The sequence below is a fragment of the Haemorhous mexicanus genome, chromosome 2 (assembly GCF_027477595.1).
Source record: "Haemorhous mexicanus isolate bHaeMex1 chromosome 2, bHaeMex1.pri, whole genome shotgun sequence".
NCBI classification, from domain to species: Eukaryota; Metazoa; Chordata; class Aves; order Passeriformes; family Fringillidae; genus Haemorhous; species Haemorhous mexicanus.
Window position 1 is genome coordinate 33,037,882 of NC_082342.1, and position 19,151 is coordinate 33,057,032.

Sequence of the window (19,151 nt, forward strand, 5' to 3'; positions counted from 1 at the left end):
GCTCCCTGATCTGCGATCTCGCCTTGCGAATCAGTTCTGCCACCAGCTCTTGTGGCAATGTCATCCTTTTGGACCGATGATGGCTAAGGAAGACCCACTCTATAGTCAAGAGAGGATCTCTCGACCCTTGATCCTTGCCTTTAACAGTCTCGTCCCATTGAAAAATCATTCCATGAAGATGTGGCAGCTTCCCTAGAATGATGAACTTGAATGGCAGACCCGGTTGGTATCTGTAGGCCTGCCTGGTGGAAACAGATTTTTGAATTTTCTCCAGTGCTGCCTGTGCCTCTTGGGTAAGAGTCCTAGGAGAACTAAGCTCCTCTCCCCCTTTCAATAAATTGAAAAGAGGGGCTAGGTCATCAGTTGGAATGCCTAGCCAAGGCCTTACCCAATTCAAAGACCCACAGAGCTGGTGGACATCTGCCAATGCTTGATGTTAGTTTTAATTGCCAATTTTTGTGGAACAATGGTCCACTTGCTAATTTCCAAACCCAGGTACTTCCAGGGCGGCATCCGCTGAATTTTGTCCTCTTGGAGCTCGAACCCTGCAGCAATCAATGCATTGATTGTCAGGTCAAGCGTGTGTGTAAGTATGTTGTATGTTGGAGCACAAACGAGAATATCGTCCATGTAATGGAAGATAATTGCATCTTTCGCTGTATTACGCAATGGTATGTAGCAAGGAAGCTACATACCATTGGCAGATGACTGCACTGTTTTTCATTCCTTGCGGAAGAACACACCAATGGTAGCACTTTCTTGGGGCTTCACAGTTCATGGTGGGAACTGTGAAGACATCATCAGGGTGTAGAAGAATTTGGAAAAAGCAATCCTTGATATCCACGATGGCCAAATTCCAATTTTGGGGGAGCATCGTCGGGGATGGCATTCCTGGTTGGAGGGGACCCATGTCTTGAATGACATTATTAATTTGGCGGAGGTCATGGAGGAGCCACCACTTGTCTTTATTGGGCTTTTTGATGACAAACACTGAGGAGTTCCACTCTAACATGGTCTCCACCAGGTTACCTTTGCGTAACTGCTCCTCAACAAGCTCATTGAGCGCCGTCAGTTTTTGTTTATTGAGTGGCCACTGCTCTACCCACACTGGTTTATCGGTCTTCCAATTCAGTTTTTGGGTAGGACGCTTCAGCGACTCCTGCCCGAAAAACCTGAGGAGCCTCTGGGAGGTCAATTCTGGCTCCCCATTGGGCAAGAAGGTCCCGCCCCCACAGGGGTTCCATATAGTCAAAAACGAATGGGCATACTGACACCAATTGCCCATCCGGCCCCTTAATTTGCACGACGCTCTTGGATTGTCGTGCCAATTGGATTCCTCCAACACCTTGAACACGTCCAGCCACGTCTTGCAATTCCCAATGTGACAGCCACTCCTGAGAGGGAATGATCGTCACATCTGCCCCTGTGTCCAAAAGTCCCTGCAGAGTCTTACAGTCCCCACCCCTTTAAAGGGAGCAGGTAAGGCGTGGTTTGTCTCGGCCTAAAACCTGGGCCCAGGCAACTGTGTGAGTGTCTTGTGGATAGGAGCAAAACTGCTCTAGGCTCCAGGTCAGCTCAGGCACAGGAATGGCCTGAGCCAAAACCTGACCCCTTGGCAGAAAGGTGGGGGGACAGACACAGTACAGCCCTAATGAGAAATTTTTTGGATCTGATGTTAACAGACCCGGGACGATATTAATTTCCGGTGGCATGAATTTTGTGTCTCCAACAACGACATACTTACAGCCGACTTCTCTCCAGGTACCTGGGCACTCTGGGCACATGGTCACCAGGTGGAAATTGGTGCCCTTGATGTGCAGTGGCTCGGACAGCTGCAACCTGAAAGGAACATTTTTAGAGACTATTGTTAATATTGGCTTGGGCTGAATGCAATCTAAGCAGGTCAAGTCCGGTAGAGTGTAGTCACAATCGGCTGTGGTCACAGGCGGGCTTGACTTGTTGTGATCTCCTCCCTTTCTTTCCCCGCATGATGTTATGAGTCCCGCCTTATTTTTGTCTTGGCACAGGGAGGGACTGCCCTCAGAAATTAGTTTTTTTGTTGCGCGTTTCCCTGTGCTCTCTGACCCTTTCGAAATTCAAAAAATTGCAGTCTCAAGGGACAGTCTGGCATCCAGTGTCCAAGTTTCCCACATAGATGACAGGAAGCGGCTCTCCTCTGGGCTAGTCCTGGGGTGTGGGGGTGTGGCTGGTGGTCGGCCGATGGGGCCAAGTCCGTGGATAAGGCGTCCACGGTGTCAGCAGTGGCAACTCTCCGGGGCGGCAGTCGGGTCTTTGGGTCGAGGTCTACTGGTGAGATGGTGACTTTGCAGGCGCACACCTCTAACATATGGTGCAGGGTGGGAGGAGGATCCAGGGGCAGGCTGAAGATGGCGGCCTTACACACTGGATTAGCATTAGCGAAAGCCACTTCTTTAAGGATTTCAGCCCTGGCTTCCTCACTCTGCAGTTGTAGATCGATCACCTTATGGAGGCGCTCGACAAAGGCGACGAACTGTTCGTCTGGCAACTGAAAAATCTTAGAATATGTTAAGTGAGGTGCGGCTGGTTTTAGTCCAAAGAAAGCTTTTTCTGCTGCCTTGGCATTTTCTCTTAATACCTCAGGAGGGATTGTGTGTGCTTGTGATGGGCCATCGGCCCAATTCCCCAACCTGCAGAGATGGTCAGTGGAGATTGTTTCCCCATCGAAATCGTGCCCTGTTCAGGGGTTGTCCCAGAGGGATGGTAAAACTCCCATGATTTCCTTTCTCCATGCCGCTTCCCACATCACAAATTCACTTGGGTTTTGCAGGCATGAAAAAAGCCACTGCAAGTCAGCGGGGGTCACATCTGATTCCGTTAGGGTAGCCCTCAGGATCCCCCGGAAGTACTCACTCTCCCAGGATAAATGCTTTTGGGCTTTGCATAGCTCTTTGATTATGTGGTGTGGGAACGGGGTCCACTGGGCCTGAGCTCTCCCCTCCCTCTCAGGATGGTAAGTGACCGAAGCCGCTGTAGGGATGGAAGCTGGCTCTGGGTCCCGGGCCTCCACTCCCCTAACCCCAGATCCAGAAGCATGGGAACCGGAAGGCGGGGTGTGGGAACCGGAACTGGGAGGGGAGGAGGAGTGGCTGGGAAAATGGGCGGGAATTTCAATTGCCTGTAACTCCACCTTGAGGGAGGGGTAGGAGGGTGGAGTTTGGGAAGAGGGAGGAGGAATGGAAGGAGCTGAGGGAAAGGCTGAAGGAGGGGCAACTGAAGTAAGCTGGGAGGAGTCGAGGGACAGGAAGGGGTTTTTTGAGGGACAAAAAGGATTGTGGGGAGAAGAAATGGGAAAGGGAGAAAAGCCATGTGGCTTCCTCCATCTTGAGCTCCATGGGAGCCATCTCGGGGAGGCAAGCAAAACTGAACTGAGGGTCTGCAAACTGGGGATTTTCTAACTGGGAGAGAGTGGGAAGGAGAGGAACCCCAGAGAGTCTGGCCAGGACTCTTCGGGCAAGGGAATGGGGAGCTTTGAGGGGAGCCAGGGGAATGGTGGACACCCTGCGCTGTGCTGGAGCGAGCTGCTCCTCTCAAAATCCCACTTTTAGGGCGAGCAGGGGAGGGAAGAGGGCTAGGACAAGAGGTACAGGTAGAACTGGGGACTAAACTTTGTGAGGATGGCTGTTTTCGTAATGTGGGGTCAGATTGCAAGATGAGTTTAATTTGGGAAGCCCAAAATATATTTTTAAGGAGAGAAGAGTCTCCCGCCTTAACCAAATCTTGTAATTTGTAAATAACAACTCCCCAGAACCCTGGGTCATAAATTTTGTCAGGAGAAACTTCTGGAAAGTGAGAAAACAGCCATCTCACTAACTTCTTAAAGTCTTTCTTCTTAAACTGAACACCCCCCCCCCCAACAAGGATACCCCCAGCTTGGATAAAAACTCTCTTCTGAGCTGCAGACAAATGAGCACCCATGATGAGGATTTTACGAGGTACAACTCAGTCCACCCACTGCCCCAGAAAAAGGTCAAATAAAAGAAAGCAAGAGCCCCATGGCAGGCCCTGTCAGAAAAAGAGAAAGCTGTGTGGCAAGGTGCCTGTAGGCACAGAGGAAAGGGACCAAACACAAAGTCAGTCAAGAGGGACTAAAAAGGCAGGGCAAAAAAGGAATAATACTTACAAAATCCGGTGAGGGCCAAAGGAAACCTGGAAGCGGTGGTTCTGTTGGGGGAACGACTGCTTGGGTGCCAGGAGCTGCCGTTCCCAATACTCCAGGAGCGCCATCCACCAGAAAGGGGTCTGCTCTACCTGGAGGTAGTTTGACGGCCAGGGAAACTCGAAGTGGAAATCCAAAGGCAAAGTGCAAAGGGTCCAGGAGTCTTGTCTGTGGGGTCCGGTGATGCCCTCAGGCCTCACGTTGGGTGCCAAACTGAAGCGGCAAGCTGTTGAGGAAGGCTTGTCCTTCCCTTTCGCCGGGCAAGTGACCAGCACGGCTTACAGAGGGGGCACTCTCCTGGGTCTCGCTACCCGGGACAGTGCCTAAGGATACTGCCTCACACTATGGTGGCGACAGCTCCTTGTTGCGGACGAGGCTTGCGGCAACAACCAACAGAAGAAAGAGAGCTGACTCCAGCCGAGGTGCAATCAGGCTTTAATGACCCCTGAGGAATCCCAGGGCTGAAGCAAAGATTACAGAAATGCAGCAGCTTTTAAGGAGCAGGGGGAACAGGAGAGGAATCAACTTCTGGACGAATGGGAAGCCAGAGGAGAGTGGAGTACCAAGGATTGACACTAGGAATGCACCAATGGGGACACATTGAGGGAGAGTCCCTGGCCCCTAAACCAATCACTCAACGCTCCAGCTAGAAGTTTCTAGAGGGAAGGGAGGGAGCGCCGATTGACAGACAGAGTACCAGGGAGGGACCAAAGGAAGGATACATGGGACTGGGGAGGAGCGGGGATGGCGGGCAGTGTGGAGGAGGGTGGAGTGAACCAAGCCTGAACCATTACAAACTGAGGGGGAAACAGAACAGTCAACATTACAAATTGAGGGGGAAACAGAATAACTCAACACAATACAACAGTCGGCTGTCCAGGAATGGAGGGGAAGGACACCTGCAGGCAGTCATGAGGTGCTTGTACTCTTCTCCTCTGGCTTCCTGCTGTGTGTGAGCATGGGTGTGCAAGAGTAGGTGGGACTTCAGTAGGTGCCATAGTTCAGAGCTGTCACGGAGCAGAATGGGGCTGTGTGGCTGTTGTATTGCACAAAATAGTGTATTTAGTTGTTGTTTTGCACTGGGTGATGGGAAATTTTACTGAGTATGTTAGGTCACGTGTATGGGTTTTTCCCCTCCTCATCACATGGTCTCCCCCTCACACACTCCCCCTGTTATACACACCTGGTGGTCTGTCCCATGGGTACCCCTCCTCTCGCCCCTCCCCAATGGCATCCCATTGGCCGCGGTCCTCTCTCCCCTGCCCGTATCCCCTTGAGTATAAAACTTCCTTGTGAGAGTTCCACAGGCTCTTCTCTACCTGGGTGGTAACCATCAGCCAGAAGTATATTGTAAGCCAATAAACAGGTACTCGTTCCCACATGGAGAAGAGCACTTCTAGTCTTTTACTTTCGTCTATGCAAGTCTGTCTGGGCTAGAGTCTGAGCTAGCTCAATTTGGACTAATATAAGGCCCAGGAAAGCCACAGATTATTGCATGTGGCAACCTGATTGTGTGCTCAGAAATGCACAAAATGGCAGAAATGGATGGGAAGAGAAGGAGACCTCAGAAATGCATGTTTGTGTCTGTGTCATACTGTGCGTCTCCTCCCTAGCCTGCCTCACACTCACAGATTCCCAGCCCAACAAGTTGCAATGTGGAATCACTTGTTACCCCAGTCAGGCCTGCCGTGTTGTCCAGGTATGGGAGAAGCTGCTGACCTTCAGAACAGGTGTCTCTTGGAGCCTTGCAGAGAATACTTCTGTAGGTGTTCTTCTCTAACTCCAGAGAGGGATCTCAAGGAGAGAACAGGCTGCCTTTGCTTCTGCACATGGACTGCCCCTTGAGAGACTGTACTTAGCATATATTTCTGATGAGAAGGTTGTGCCACACAGGATGTGCTGCTACACACTGACCTTCTTCAAGCCAGAGAAGAAGAGATACTCTCCCTGCCTATTTATTGCCGCACTCTGCAAAAGAGCACCAGGACAAAAATGGACAAAGCTGGAAAAAATCATGTCCACTTTTTTCTGTGTCCACACAACCTTGTTCATGCCCATACGGTGGGAAATCCCTGTAGGCAGGAAGAGACACTTGTATTCTGTGTGCACTGAGTTTGGGTACAGAGGTCTGACAGAGACTCTGCACATCCGCGCTGTGCTGTGTGCACAGCAGTGTGAGGCCAGCCCATACAGGACATCAAGCCATCCCACTGCTCAGAGCTCTGAAGGGCTTTGCACTGAAGATGTTCCCATGTGTCCTGTCAGAAGAGGAGAGCAGGAAAAAACTCTGCTGCAGATCTGAGTGTGTCCCATTGCATTCATTTCCCAGGTTGCCTAGAGAAGATTCAGGGAAGACCCCAAATTCCTCTACAGCAGTTGGAGAAAAAAGCCAAGAGATTGGGCTACATTGTAGAAAACCCAAATCCTCCCACCAGCAGCAGCATTCCAGCAGAGAGGAGGCTGTGCCTGATGTGTCCATGCAAAGGGTCTCCAATTCCCTGTGGTGAGCAGAGGGCATGGCAGTGCATGGGGAGCCTTGCAGAAGACACAGTATTGGAGGAGTTAGTGGTGGTTAACAGGCATGGCTGCTGTGTGGGGCCCTGTGTGTAGGTCCTGAGAAGGTTGGATGTTTGCATGGGAATCTGCAGGGTGGGAACCACACGGAGTTCCTTGTGCAGGCCTGTGCTGTGCACGGGTGTGTGTTATGCAGGACAGAGTCATGGGATGGGTCAGCTAAGAAGGGACCTCAAGGGGGTCACCGCTCCAACCTCCCTGCTCCAGCACAGTCATCCCAGAGCACATGGCACACGACTGTCTCTCATGGTTCTGGAATATCTCCCAATAGACTCCACAACTTCTTTGGGCAATCTGCTCCAGTGCACAGTCACTCACATTGCAAAGCTCTGAGCTTAGATTCAGGTGGAACTTCCTGTGCATCATTTTCTGCCCTTTGCCTCCTGTCTTGGTACTTGGCATCACAGTGAAGAATCTGGATCCACCTCTTGGAACTCTCCCTTCAGATACCTGTAGACACTGATGATGTGGCCACTCAGTTGTTTCTTCTCAAGGCAGAACTGGCCAAGCTACATCAGAACTTGTTCTCAAAAGAGGTGTTCCACTGTACTAAGCATCTTTCTTCTCTTCCCCTGGACATTCACCAGGAGTTCCATGTCTCTTTTGTACCAAGGAGCCCAGAAATGGACAAAACACTGCAGATTTTCCTCACCAGGGCTTAGTGGAGTAGTTTGTGTGCACTGAGTTTGGGTACAGAGGTCTCACCAGGGCTTAATGGAGTCTCGTCTCCCTTGAGCCCTGCTGGCAATGCTCTTCCTAATGCATCCCAGGACACAACTGGCTTCTTGGCCACCAAGAAAAATTGATGGCTCATGGAAAGTTTCTTACCTACCAGGACTTCCAGGTCCTTCTCTGAAGAGCTGTTCACCAGCAGGTCAGCCCCCAGCCTATGCTGGTACAATGGGTTATTTTTCCAGTCATGTAAAATCCTGCATTTGCCTTTGCTGAATTTCAGGAGGTTCCTCTCTGTCCATCCCTCCAACCTGTCAAGGCCCGATCTGAAGGGCTGCACTGCACTGTGGGCTATCAGCAGTTCCTCCTAACTTGCTTTTATCAGTGATATTCATGAGTATAATCTCTACCCCTTCATCAGAATCACTGAGGAACAGAACACTGTAACCTCTTGGAAATCTCTATTTGCTGCAGAGCTTGTGAACATAACTTGCTATTTTAGAATGTTTTTGGTAAAAATAAACTGTATGTGGATCAAGGGCTGGAAGGAAGGCGTTTCCTGCCCCAGACAAGGAGTTGTAACAGAGGAGCATGTGGGCAGCTCCCTCATGCTGCTGGCTACTTCCACACCTGCCAGGCCTTGCCTTTATCTACAGGTGCACCAAGAACTTCCCGCACAAGCACTCCCTCGTTTTCACAGTGAGAAGTATATGCATGGTTGACTGGAGTTAGGTAAGAGGAAGTCAGTGGAGTGCAGATTGAAGACAGAAGGAAGAAGGTGGAGAAGGGAAGGGAGACATAGAGGAGAAGAAGGGCTGACAGAAGGACGTGTAGTGCAAAAAAGTTAAATGCAGAGGGTGGCCTGGAGAGGCAAGGAGAAAAGGCAGGACAAATAAACTGTATGCATGTGAGAAGAGGAGAAAGGCAAGGCTAGGAAGCAGAGCAGCTAATGAGTGAGAAGTGATCACCCTGCCTCGTGCAGCACCCACAAGGTGGAAAGCAGGTCCTGGTTGTGCAGGGACAAGTTTGTGCTCAGCTCCCTCAGCAGTCTCACCACTGTGATCACTCTCAGCACAGTAGTATGTGCCAGAGTCATTGAGAAAGGCATGTTCTATTGAGAGGGTGATACTGTCTCCTTGTATATTGCTGCTCTTGAAATGGCTCTCAAAACCCTTCTCCACCACTGCATTAACACCTTCATAAGCATAGACCATCTGGGTCAGACTGGAATTCTTCCCTGAAGGCAGCATGAACCAGTACATAGCTGTGTTGGAGGATTTCTTCTTGGAACATTCCAGATTCACAGACTGGCCTTCTTTTATCACCATGTCTGGAGACTGTTCCAGGGCTAACACTGCAAAGGAAAAGTAGGAGCAGTGAGGAGAAAGAAAAAATGGGAAAACTCTCAACTAGGCTGGTCAGGTTAGTAAGGAAATGGTGAGAAGACATAAGACAGCCAATGGAGCAGTTCAAGGCATGCGACAGCCCTTCAGATCAGCAGGTGCCTTTTCAATTTCTCTTTTCAAACTCCTCAATTCTTGAGCAGTCTAAGTCCTGAACCAGGAAAAATATACCAGCTGCACAAAGAATGACAAATAGATGGCCATTGCAGAAGATTTCTGGGATTCCCATTCCCACCACATTCACTGCTTATCCTCCATGCAGAAAGCTCTGCAGAGTGAAGTACTGCCAGGAACTGGTTACACAGCTGGGAGAACAGCAGCAGGATGAGTGGAGGTGCTCAGGGCTGGGCTGAGTTCACTTACCCAGAGGGGCCAGCATGGCCACCAAGAAACAGCAGGGAACCATGGGAGGAAAGGCCCCTACCCCCTCAGCAACCTGCCTCTTGTAGCTGCCCAAAGGTATGTGTGGAGGGACCAGTGAGTGAGGGTGAGACATCTCGGGGTGGGGCTGGCCAAGAAATGAGAGAAGGCATTGGCTGGCTGGGAACCCTGGGGAGTGACACAAACTCTGTGTCAGCACAAACTCTGTTTCTGCAGGAAAGCAGAAACCCTGCACAGATGCTGCAGGTGGAAGGGTCAGGCTAGGTGTGGGTGGGTGTGGAAGGAAGGATGGTGTTTGGAAGGACAGGATTGTGCTGAGCCTGCAGGGGAGTGTGAGTGAGTGCAAGGCAGAGGACTGCTGGCTGCTCCCCTCCTGCTTCTGAAGGCCTTGGGAGAGGGTGGAATGAGGGATAAAGGCCCCAGCGAGGTGCCTTGCATTTTCCCATGCACTCTCCCTGTCTTCCCCAGACATGGCTGCTTTAGTCCCTGCCTGGCCACCCCACGTCCCAGCCCGTTGTGTGACAGCTCTTCTTCTCTATGCAGCCCTGTGAGGGCAGCAAATGCCATCCTTGAGAGGGAGGCAGGACCCCAAAAGGCACCGGAGCAGCCCAAGCCCTCAGAGCTGTGAGGGCCCTCATGGGCGTTGCAGTGAGAGCGGCAGGAGAGGAAGGGGAATACCTGTGGGGAGCTGGGGGACAGTCAGTGCCCTGGCATGGGAAGAGAGAAGGGATTGACTGTGGCCCACAGGGACAGCCATGAGGGTGACAAGGAGCTGGGATGGGGATCAGGGTGACCTCTCCTTGGTGACAGGAAATAGGCTGAGTACCTCCAGAGATGGCTTCTCCCTGGCACCTGGGGCCTAGCTGGGGCGTACAGGCAGGGTCAGACTGGTGCTGCCCGTGGCACAAGGGCTTCTGGAGGTTGGAATTCAGAAACACACTCCATTTGGCAAATTCAGGGATTCCTCAGGGACAGAGGGCATCTGTGTCATTGTCCCCCTCTGCCCTGAGAAATGGCCTCTGCAAGGAGATTTGCTCTCCTGGCAGGACTGAGCCAGTCCTCCAGTGGGGTGTGCAGGCTGCCCCTGGGATTCAGGCAGTGAGAGCACTGGGGGCTGGAAAGCAGCTGTACGGTGCAATGCCTTCACTCATGCTCTGCCAGGGACACCTCTGTGCTGCTCTACTCACAGGCTGAGCAGACCCAGGCCCCCACAGCCTCTCCACTGTGCCCTCAGGTGTTTCTGCTCTGAAGAAAATGCACGTGTCCTCTGCTGCATGGGACAAAATCTGCATGGGATTGCTGGGGAACCCCATGAGCACAGGGATAAATAACATCTGGCACTGTGTCAAAGGGTGAAAGGGACACAGGGAAGGAGTGACTGGCCATTCTGCTGAGCTCTGCTGGCAGCAGAATTCCCTCATCCTTCTTCCTATGCCTAGAGATCTGCCTGACAATAGGGAAGGAGAAACAAGTGGAAATGGGTGAGGATCCCTGGTGGAACTTCTGCCTCATAACGCTGGGAAGGAGAAGGCATGTGGCATGTCACCCAATTCAGTGTTTCACTGAAGGAGAAATGTCCATGGAAGTCCTGAGGAAATCTGTGTGCAAGTGCTAAGCAGGAGACAGGATCAACCAGTGGAGACTGTGGTACAGTGCTGTGTGCTGAATTCACTATGAGAATAATGGTGATAACAGAGTTTCAGTGGTAGTTAAGCACTGCTTACCCCAAATCCAGGATCTTACAATGTCTCATGCTCTGCCAGAGAGCAGTTGCACAAGCAGCTGGAAGGGAGCATTTCCAGGACAGCAGACCCAAACTAGCTAAAAAAATATTTGCTCCCATTCAGCCTGATGCTCAGCATGGAAACGGAGGGGAGCTGGCCAGCTGCTGCATCTCACTGCTCAGGGATGGGCTGGGCACCAGGTCAGTGGGTGCTGAGTGACAGTATTGTGCATCCCATGGATTCACTTGAGTTTCATTTCTCTCTCTTTTCCTCATTATTGACTACTATTATTGCCCTGTTTGCATCTCAATCTCTATATTGTACCCTTTTCCCATCCCACCAGGTGAAGGGGGTACTGAGGCAGTGCTTGTAACACCCAGGGGCTGACTGGGCTTTAACCACAAGGACATACGCACCAGACAGCACCTCCATGTCCCCACAGCTATGGCATGAGCTGCAACTCCCCTGACAAAGCCTGTGCTTCACACTCCAGCAAGGAAGTTCTAGCTTCTGTTCTTGATGGATTATAAAAATTTGGATGAGCATCAGATTCTTCTGAGACCCTGTGCTGTCCATTGCATTGAGGGTAATAAAGTGCAGGCGATTCAGAGTAGCCCTCATGTCTAGAAGCAAGGAGCATCCTCCACAGTGGACAGGAGAGCTTCAGAAGGAGCGAGAAGAAGCCTGAGATGGTCTTTTCAAAGTGAGAAATGTGGAGTAATCTCATAAATGAAAGGCTTCAGAAAAAACTAAAAATAAATTACTTAAAGACTTTTAAAAACAAGTCTTTAAAGTTTTCCAAGATGCTTCCATTTCTAAAGGCAATGGAAATAATAAATACTTCCTTCTGTGTTGCTGTGTAGCCTGTAATATGCAGCAGATACGTGGTAAACTATGTATCTGCTCCATATTACAGGCTACAGAAGTTCCCAACGAAAAAGTGCACAAAGCAGGGGTGCCTGAAAGTCTTTATTAATTTCTCATAATTTTTGCTTGTCCAAACCCAAATGAACAGAAATGATGATGAGAAAATACAGGCCACGCCAAGCGAGAATTTCAGTTGGAGGCAATGGTGGACTGGATCCAGGAGATGTAGTTGCAAACCTTGGTGTAAACTCCAGGTAGGCCCTTCTGGGCACATCCATAACCCCAGGAGACAATGCCCTGGAGCTCTCCATTGCAGACCACGGGACCGCCAGAATCTCTCTGTGCACACAAAGGGGATGGATATTCAGCAAATGGCATCAGCCTAAGCAACGAGCCAGAGATCCCTGAGATCACTGACCCTGGAGGAAGCCCTGCCGGGTGTGCTCTGCACAAAAGTTGTACAAAGGCTGTTCCTGATTCACACTCCCCACCTGATGCTCCCGTGCCTGACTCTAGCTCCAGGGGCACCACAGCTAAAGATGAATCAGCTGCCTGCTTTTGCCGGATGTGGTACTTGGCAAACCTTCAGGATATGTGTGCCTGAAGCCTCTGCTGCCGTTCAAAACCTCAGATTTACCAGTGCAGTGAGTCTAGCTGACTCTGTAATGTGAAAGCCTCTTCAGCTGGGAAAAGGCGGGAGAGAAATGACTGGGAAAGGAGAGGCAGATGAGTTACCTGGCAGGAGTCTTTTCCTCCCTCCACGAATCCTACACACATCATGTTGTTTGTAATTTCCCCAGGGTAGGCATCAGAGCACTGCTCGGCAGAGAGGACTGGAGCCTTCAGGCACTGCAGTTGGTCTGGGTAGTTAGCTGCAAAGAAATAGGGAGAGATTGTTGATGGCATTGCTGAGTCCTTTTCAGAGCTTGGAGAAGACCTTAGCAGAAAAGCAAATGCTGGACACCCTGTTCTAGCAGCCATCCTGCTTCCTGTCAACAGTAAGTACAGCATGGGTCCCTTCTGTAGAGATGGAACAAATTCTGCCCATGGGCCCACCATTCTACACTGTAGCCACCATAACTTTTACTGGTACCTGGCAGTTCGTCAATTGGCAAGGGAGGGGCCACTCCAGTGATACATACACTGGAAGAAACCTGAGCCTCAGGGAAACCATCCTCTCCTCTGGTGCAGGTTTAGATGTCATCTGTGGAATAGACACCACTGGCCATGCACATCTCTGACCATCGGTGTGAGAGAGCAGAGATCTCTGGTAAAAATTCAAGATCCACTGTCCCAGACTTCACCCTTATTCTCAGAGAACTGACAACTCTGTTGGCATTAACTGTGCAGTCCCTACACTGACGCATCACTCAAAAAAGCTGTCCCCCAGCACTTCCCTGTGTTTTAGCCTGTCCTGTTGGGGTTCATGGCCAGGTCTTAGAGACTGTCCTGGGCCCCCAAGGGTCTGTACGTTCCCCCAGAGTACTCACTGCCACTGCTGAGAGTGTTGCCCCAGCCGGAGATCAGGCAGGTGGTGCCAGCGGCCACGCAGCTGGTAGGGAGAGGAATGGTTTGGACAGCACTGCTGAGCGTGGCTGGGGTGGCCAGCTTGATGAGCATGATGTCATTGTTCAGGGTGGAGGAGCTGAAGCCAGAGTGGCGGATGACTTTAGCAGAGTTGATAAACTGCTGTGTGGATTCAGAGAGCTCCAGGTTGTGTTTCCCAAGACGCACTTGGATGCGACTGGAAAAGAGAAGGCACAGTGTGTCCTTTAGTGCTACAGGCAGGCTGAGAGAAACCTCCCTGTCACTGAGTGCACTCACTCCAACATCACTGCCACAGAACCTTTTGGGGCAGGGGATCTTTCTTGTCCTGCAGGGAGTCCTGGGTATCTACACTGAGATCTTAACCCACTCCATGCATGGGTGGTAAATACCACCCATGGGGGTGTGGGTTTGTGAATACATGACAGCAGTTGAATACAGAGCAGCACTGGATACAAATATTCTGGGAAAAGGCAAACGGCTCCAGCCAGACCTCGATCCTCTTCCTGTTCTCCAGGGAGAATGCTTAAGCAAGAATCATGCCATTGATAAGAAATCACTGCCCTGAACTCTCTGCTTGATTATCCCATTGTTATTTCAGAAATTGCTCTGCCTTCACAGGAACATTTGCAGAAGTGGAAAGACCTTGAGGATGCCTGGCTTCCTGAATGATCCACCCATCCCTTGGCTATCTCTAGTGAGAATGGAGGCACTTATATATTTCTATCTGATAGCTCAGAATTCCTGCTAGAAGTGAACTGGCAGACAGAAGTGGATTATAGAAAGATATAGTTTTTCCACTCACGATTGGTAGCAGTGAGCAGCCGACAGGACCCACTGGCTGTTGATGAGGGAACCTCCACAGAAGTGATATCCAGAATTCAGGGACACCTGATAGGGCACAGAGTTCCTTGCACAGGTGTAGCCTCCCACAATCTTGTCATCATCATCTTCAGCAAAGGTGGGGAAGGCAACTGGGGGACAAGAAGTGCCATGTGTCATCAGCTGGCCTAAGGTAATGTGGTCTGTAATCTGCCCTGTGACTGCCTGCCTGAAGCCCCTCACTTGTAGGCTCCCCTTCTATGGACACTCAGGGCAGTGCTGCTGGGCAGGTCTAAGGCACAGGCGTTTGCTGCACCCTCAGAGAAGGGGATCAGACTTACACGGGGGCCTCACGTATCTGCAACTAAAGCCCTGCTGGCTACTCCCTGAGGGAACATAGGGACATGCGGTATTCTGTGGTTTTCCTGGGCCTTATATGAGTCCAAATCTGGCTAGCTTAAGACTCTAGCCCACACGGACCCACATAGACGAAAGTAAAAGACGAGAGGCGCTCTTCTCCACGTGGGTTCAAGTATCTTGTTTATTGGCTTGGTGGCAAGACACTCGGGTGATGGGGCCACCCAGGTAGAAAAGAGCCCGTAGGGCTCTCACACAAGAGGTTTTATACCCTAGGTTTTGGGGGTGGGGGAGAGAGGACGGGGGCCAATGAGATTCCATTGGGGAGGAAAAAGGTACCCATGGGACAGACCACCCAGGTGTGTATAACAGGAGGGGGTGTGAGGGGGCGACCATGTGATGAGGGAGGGGGAAAACCCATCTACCTGACCCAACATGCTCAGTAAAAATTTCACATTACCCACTGCAACAACAACAACTAAATAAACTATTTAGTGCAATACAACAGGGACACAGAAATGTTCTTGTTGGGTCAGATCACTGGCGTGTCTTTCCCTGAATCCCATCTATTGAAACAGTCAAGGACTGACTGAGGGAAAAAGCAAAAACTACTGGCTGTGATATCTTCTTGGAGCACTCAACGAGGGTCCAAAATTTTGCAATTGCCTTAGGACTTCCTGGGCCAGAGCTATTCCCTGTGCACTCTTTAGTCCCGAAGGAGGAGGCAGCCTTTTTCTGAAGCTGTGGCCACATCTCCATAGCTGGGTTGGGAATCCCCATGAAGGGTTCATTCCCCAGCTTGTGGCACAAGGCGTTATGAGCAGACAGAAGATGGAATTTGCAGGGCTCTGACTTGTGCAAGTCAAAACTGCACTTGGCTTTCCCACAATAGGTTACCTTGCAGTTTTGCTCAGAAACTCAGCTTCCTATTAAATGACAGAAAGAGAAATAGAAGATATACTCACCAGCCACCCCAATAAAGGCGAGAAGCAGCAGGCACTTCATGGTCTTGATTCGATCTCAAGCCCAGACTGGCTGACTGGACGTGGGAGCTGCTAGAAATACGTTTCTGGTGATGGTCTTATCTCTAGTCCAAGGTTTTCTCCAGACAAAAAGGACACAGTGGAAAATTTGAGGATCCAAATGTGGCCATTAACAGGCATTGGTAGACTGTACAAATGTCATACATGTTAATCATAAACCTCTGCTAAGATAGAGAGCTATTTTAAATAATTAATTTAATTTTTCTGTGAGGTAGCCTTCAATCTAAAAATACCTCTTGGCTTTGGAATATGTGTAGTTCTGTCTCATTCTTATACACAGCACCTGTATAACACGAATTAGAACTCTCAAACCTCTTTCAGATTCCTCTGTGCTGATGGTATCTTTCTTAAAAATGCATGTTTTTACCCAAAGTTGCATATTTTAGGTAGTGGACAAAAAGATACTTTGCATTTATTTGGGAAAAAACCCTTCCAAAACTGCAGCAAACCCAGTGGTTAACTTTGTTAAATTTTTTAGCAGATTCCTTTTCTTGAATAATGTGTTTTTATCATATGCAAGACAGTGTGTTCCTAAACCAAGTTCCTCCATTTTAATTTCCAAAGGGAGGACAGAAAAATGATCCTGTGTCCCCTGCTGTTTCCCAAGTTAAATAGTTCAAATGTGGGAATGCTCAGCATCTCCCTTTTCTAATTTCTCTCTCCTAACCTGTACTAAAATATCTGGCTGTGTACCAAACCATGTTTTTATTCATCTTTGGAATGTTCTACAGACTCATTTTTGCCACACCAGAATTTCAGTACAATGCTGATGGTTATGAGTGTAATGTAGATGAGCAACAATGCTGTGAACACAAATAGTGAGATCTTCTGAAATCCCTCTCTGCAGGAGTGGGGATTTCTGTCATGATGCAAAGTTTACTGAAGCTTAATGCTTTGCTGAGCAATCATGTTCTTTCTCCAAGCAGCTGCCAACTTCATCATGTTAGCTCCTGAAAGACACAGGATGCTCTCCAGAGGCATTTAAGCCTTATGTTTTGAAATGCTGGAATAGCTTGAGACACTAGGTATACTCTTCTTCTCCATCTCTTGATTAATTTTTTTGTGGGTCCTGGAGGACTGATATGCACGGTGTCACTGTCCAGAGGGAAATTTTCCTTCATGTTGAAGTACAAGTCCAAGGCCAGGGCATCCTCCAAGGTGGTGTATGAATTCTGTTGGATTTTAAACTGGTATTATTGCACAGCTTTCTTACAAGCATGTTGTATCCTGTGAAAGAAAGAAGGACGAGAAAGTTCCTGTGGGAAAGGAAAATGTTCTAAGGACTAAGAGGGTCAAAAATTACAGAAGCTGTCCAATCGCATCATAACTAAGTGGAGCAAAAAAATTTCCAGTTTTTTTAAAAGGGTTTAGTTTGAAATTTCTATTTTCTTTGTCCAAAAGATGCCATTGGTATAGACAAGGGCTGTCATCAGATGTGTTGCTTAACATTACGCAGTGTAATGTGTTTTGCAGGCTCCTTCAAGACCACACTCAAGGGTGTACATCCATTGGTGCAAACAAGTGTCTCATTTCATGCAGTAATGCTGCAGTAGAAAGCTGGCAGCTCCTGGGGGCACAGGAATGGGGAGGGATGGTGACTGAAGAGCAGCTGTCTTAGGTATTATTAATGGACAAGCAATTGCAGCTTGTACTTCTAGAACTTAATGTTCCTAGTTCAAGTATTTCAGTCATCTGTATCAACACTAGACTCTGATAAAGGAAAATACATTTGTCCAGGCTGATGCAAGATCGTGGGAAAAGGAAACCTTGGAAAACCGTGGGCTGATGGAGATAGAGCTTCCTAGGAACATAAATCAGGAGGAATTTCTGAGGGTAGTCCTTTTATACCTCACAGAACCTGGTGGTGGAATTTGCATTGATTCTCTCTTCCCACCTGTCTCCTTTCTGAGAGAAGCTGGTACATTCTCCAAAGTTTTTATCCTCCATCTCTCCATACCTGAACAAAACTGCTGTCACAGTCTCTTGCATTGTTTTCTATGCCTGTATTTCTCTTTAACCTATGGCCACAATACTTTATTTTCTATTTCTGCCCTTGCCAGAGACATGGATTATTAGTGTCCTGGAGAGAAAGAGGATGTAGGGCATGACAGGGATTTATAAAATTGTGAGTGGCCTGGGGAGCCTGGGGAATGATGGGATTGCTTATTGCGTCTTAGGGAGTAGCATGCAAAACTTGGGGGTGGCTTGTTCATAGCAAGCAAAAGACACTTCCTCTATTTTAGGAATGCTATGAAGTCCTTTCCATAGGTTTTTATGGATGCAAAACATTTACATTACCTCAAAAAGAGAAGGGACACAAGGAAGAAAAATCCTTGGAGGGCTGTGAGGTTGAAGGACATCCGATCCAATCTCCCTTGTCCCCAGGAATGGCCTGGTGTTGGAATATTCCCTGCTACTACAGCCCAGCAAGAGACCAAAGATTATTATGTATCTCTCTGGAGGAAAGTCAGGGTTGCTTAAATGCTGCAAAGGTTTGGAGAGTTACCCAAACTCATCCCTTTATTTGCTGCAGCATAGAAGGTCTCCTGGGAGCATCTCAGCCCCATTTGAGCAGCATGGGAGGGCACAGGTCAGGTTTAACCTGCCAAAGATGTGTGTTAGAAGTAGGATTTATCTGACAGTGCTGCTGGGCTGGGCTGGGCTGGGCTGGGCTGGGCTGGGCTGGGCTGGGCTGGGCTGGGCTGGGCTGGGCTGGGCTGGGCGGGTCGGGAGGGGAGGGAAGGGAAAGGGAAAGGGAAAGGAAAAGGAAAAGGAAAAGGAAAAGGAAAAGGAAAAGGAAAAGGAAAAGGAAAAGGAAAAGGAAAAGGAAAAGGAAAAGGAAAAGGAAAAGGAAAAGGAAAAGGAAAAGGAAAAGGAAAAGGAAAAGGAAAAGGAAAAGGAAGGTGAAGAAAAGAAAAGAAAAGAAAAGAAAAGAAAAGAAAAGAAAAGAAAAGAAAAGAAAAGAAAAGAAAAGAAAAGAAAAGAAAAGAAAAGAAAAGAAAAGAAAAGAAAAGAAAAGAAAAGAAAAGAAAAGAAAAGAAAAGAAAAGAATTTCCCCCCCTATATTGGCTCTGCAAGGAGAAAAGGCAAAGCATGTAATTATTAATAGTTCCCAATAGGTGGCTCCCAAAACACAGAGGCGACAGCAGTGCTGAGCACACAGATGCGATTAGTTTCAAGACTAGCAAGTCTATCACACCATAAGCTGATAAAAATGAATGCTTTTGTTTTGTTTGAAAATATGCAAAAATTATTTTGTTTCATCACACTTTGGTCAGATCTGTAGTTATCTCAACCCTTTGTGCCTCACATTGTCACCAAAAAAGGATGATTATGCTTTAACCCCAGCCAGCATCTAGGTGCAATGCAGCCACTCACTCACTCCCTCACTTCCACTCCTCCTGCTGGATGGGGAGAAGAATCAGAAAAAAAAAAAAAAAAGTAAAAAAACTTTGTGGCTTGAGATAAGGACTGATTAAATCTTAAAAAAAAAAAAAAAAATGTATAACAAGAACAGAAAAAGGAAACACCAGAAAAAGTGCAATTGCTTGCCACATGCTGAGTG

At 48.8% G+C, this 19,151-nt stretch overlaps 1 protein-coding gene across 1 annotated transcript; it reads right to left on the minus strand.

The window, feature by feature from the left end:
• Window positions 1-11,903: 11,903 nt before the first annotated feature.
• On the minus strand, window positions 11,904-15,661 carry LOC132323278 (trypsin-like). Its single transcript, XM_059838305.1, has 5 exons — window positions 15,509-15,661; window positions 14,170-14,338; window positions 13,310-13,563; window positions 12,555-12,691; window positions 11,904-12,158 (listed from the first exon to the last, which is right to left on the minus strand). Exons 1-5 carry the CDS (start codon window positions 15,546-15,548, stop codon window positions 12,009-12,011), a joined length of 750 nt encoding a protein of 249 aa, XP_059694288.1. The 5' UTR covers window positions 15,549-15,661; the 3' UTR covers window positions 11,904-12,008.
• Window positions 15,662-19,151: the final 3,490 nt, after the last annotated feature.

Coding starts and splice junctions, on each gene's coding strand:
- LOC132323278 (XM_059838305.1), bottom strand. CDS start 15,548: ATGAAGTGCCTGCTGCTTCTCGCCTTTATTGGGGTGGCTG. Junction 13,564..14,169: donor GCTGCTCACTGCTACCAATC/GTGAGTGGAAAA, acceptor TCTCTTTTCCAG/TCGCATCCAAGTGCGTCTTG. Junction 12,692..13,309: donor CAACACTCTCAGCAGTGGCA/GTGAGTACTCTG, acceptor ATTTCTTTGCAG/CTAACTACCCAGACCAACTG.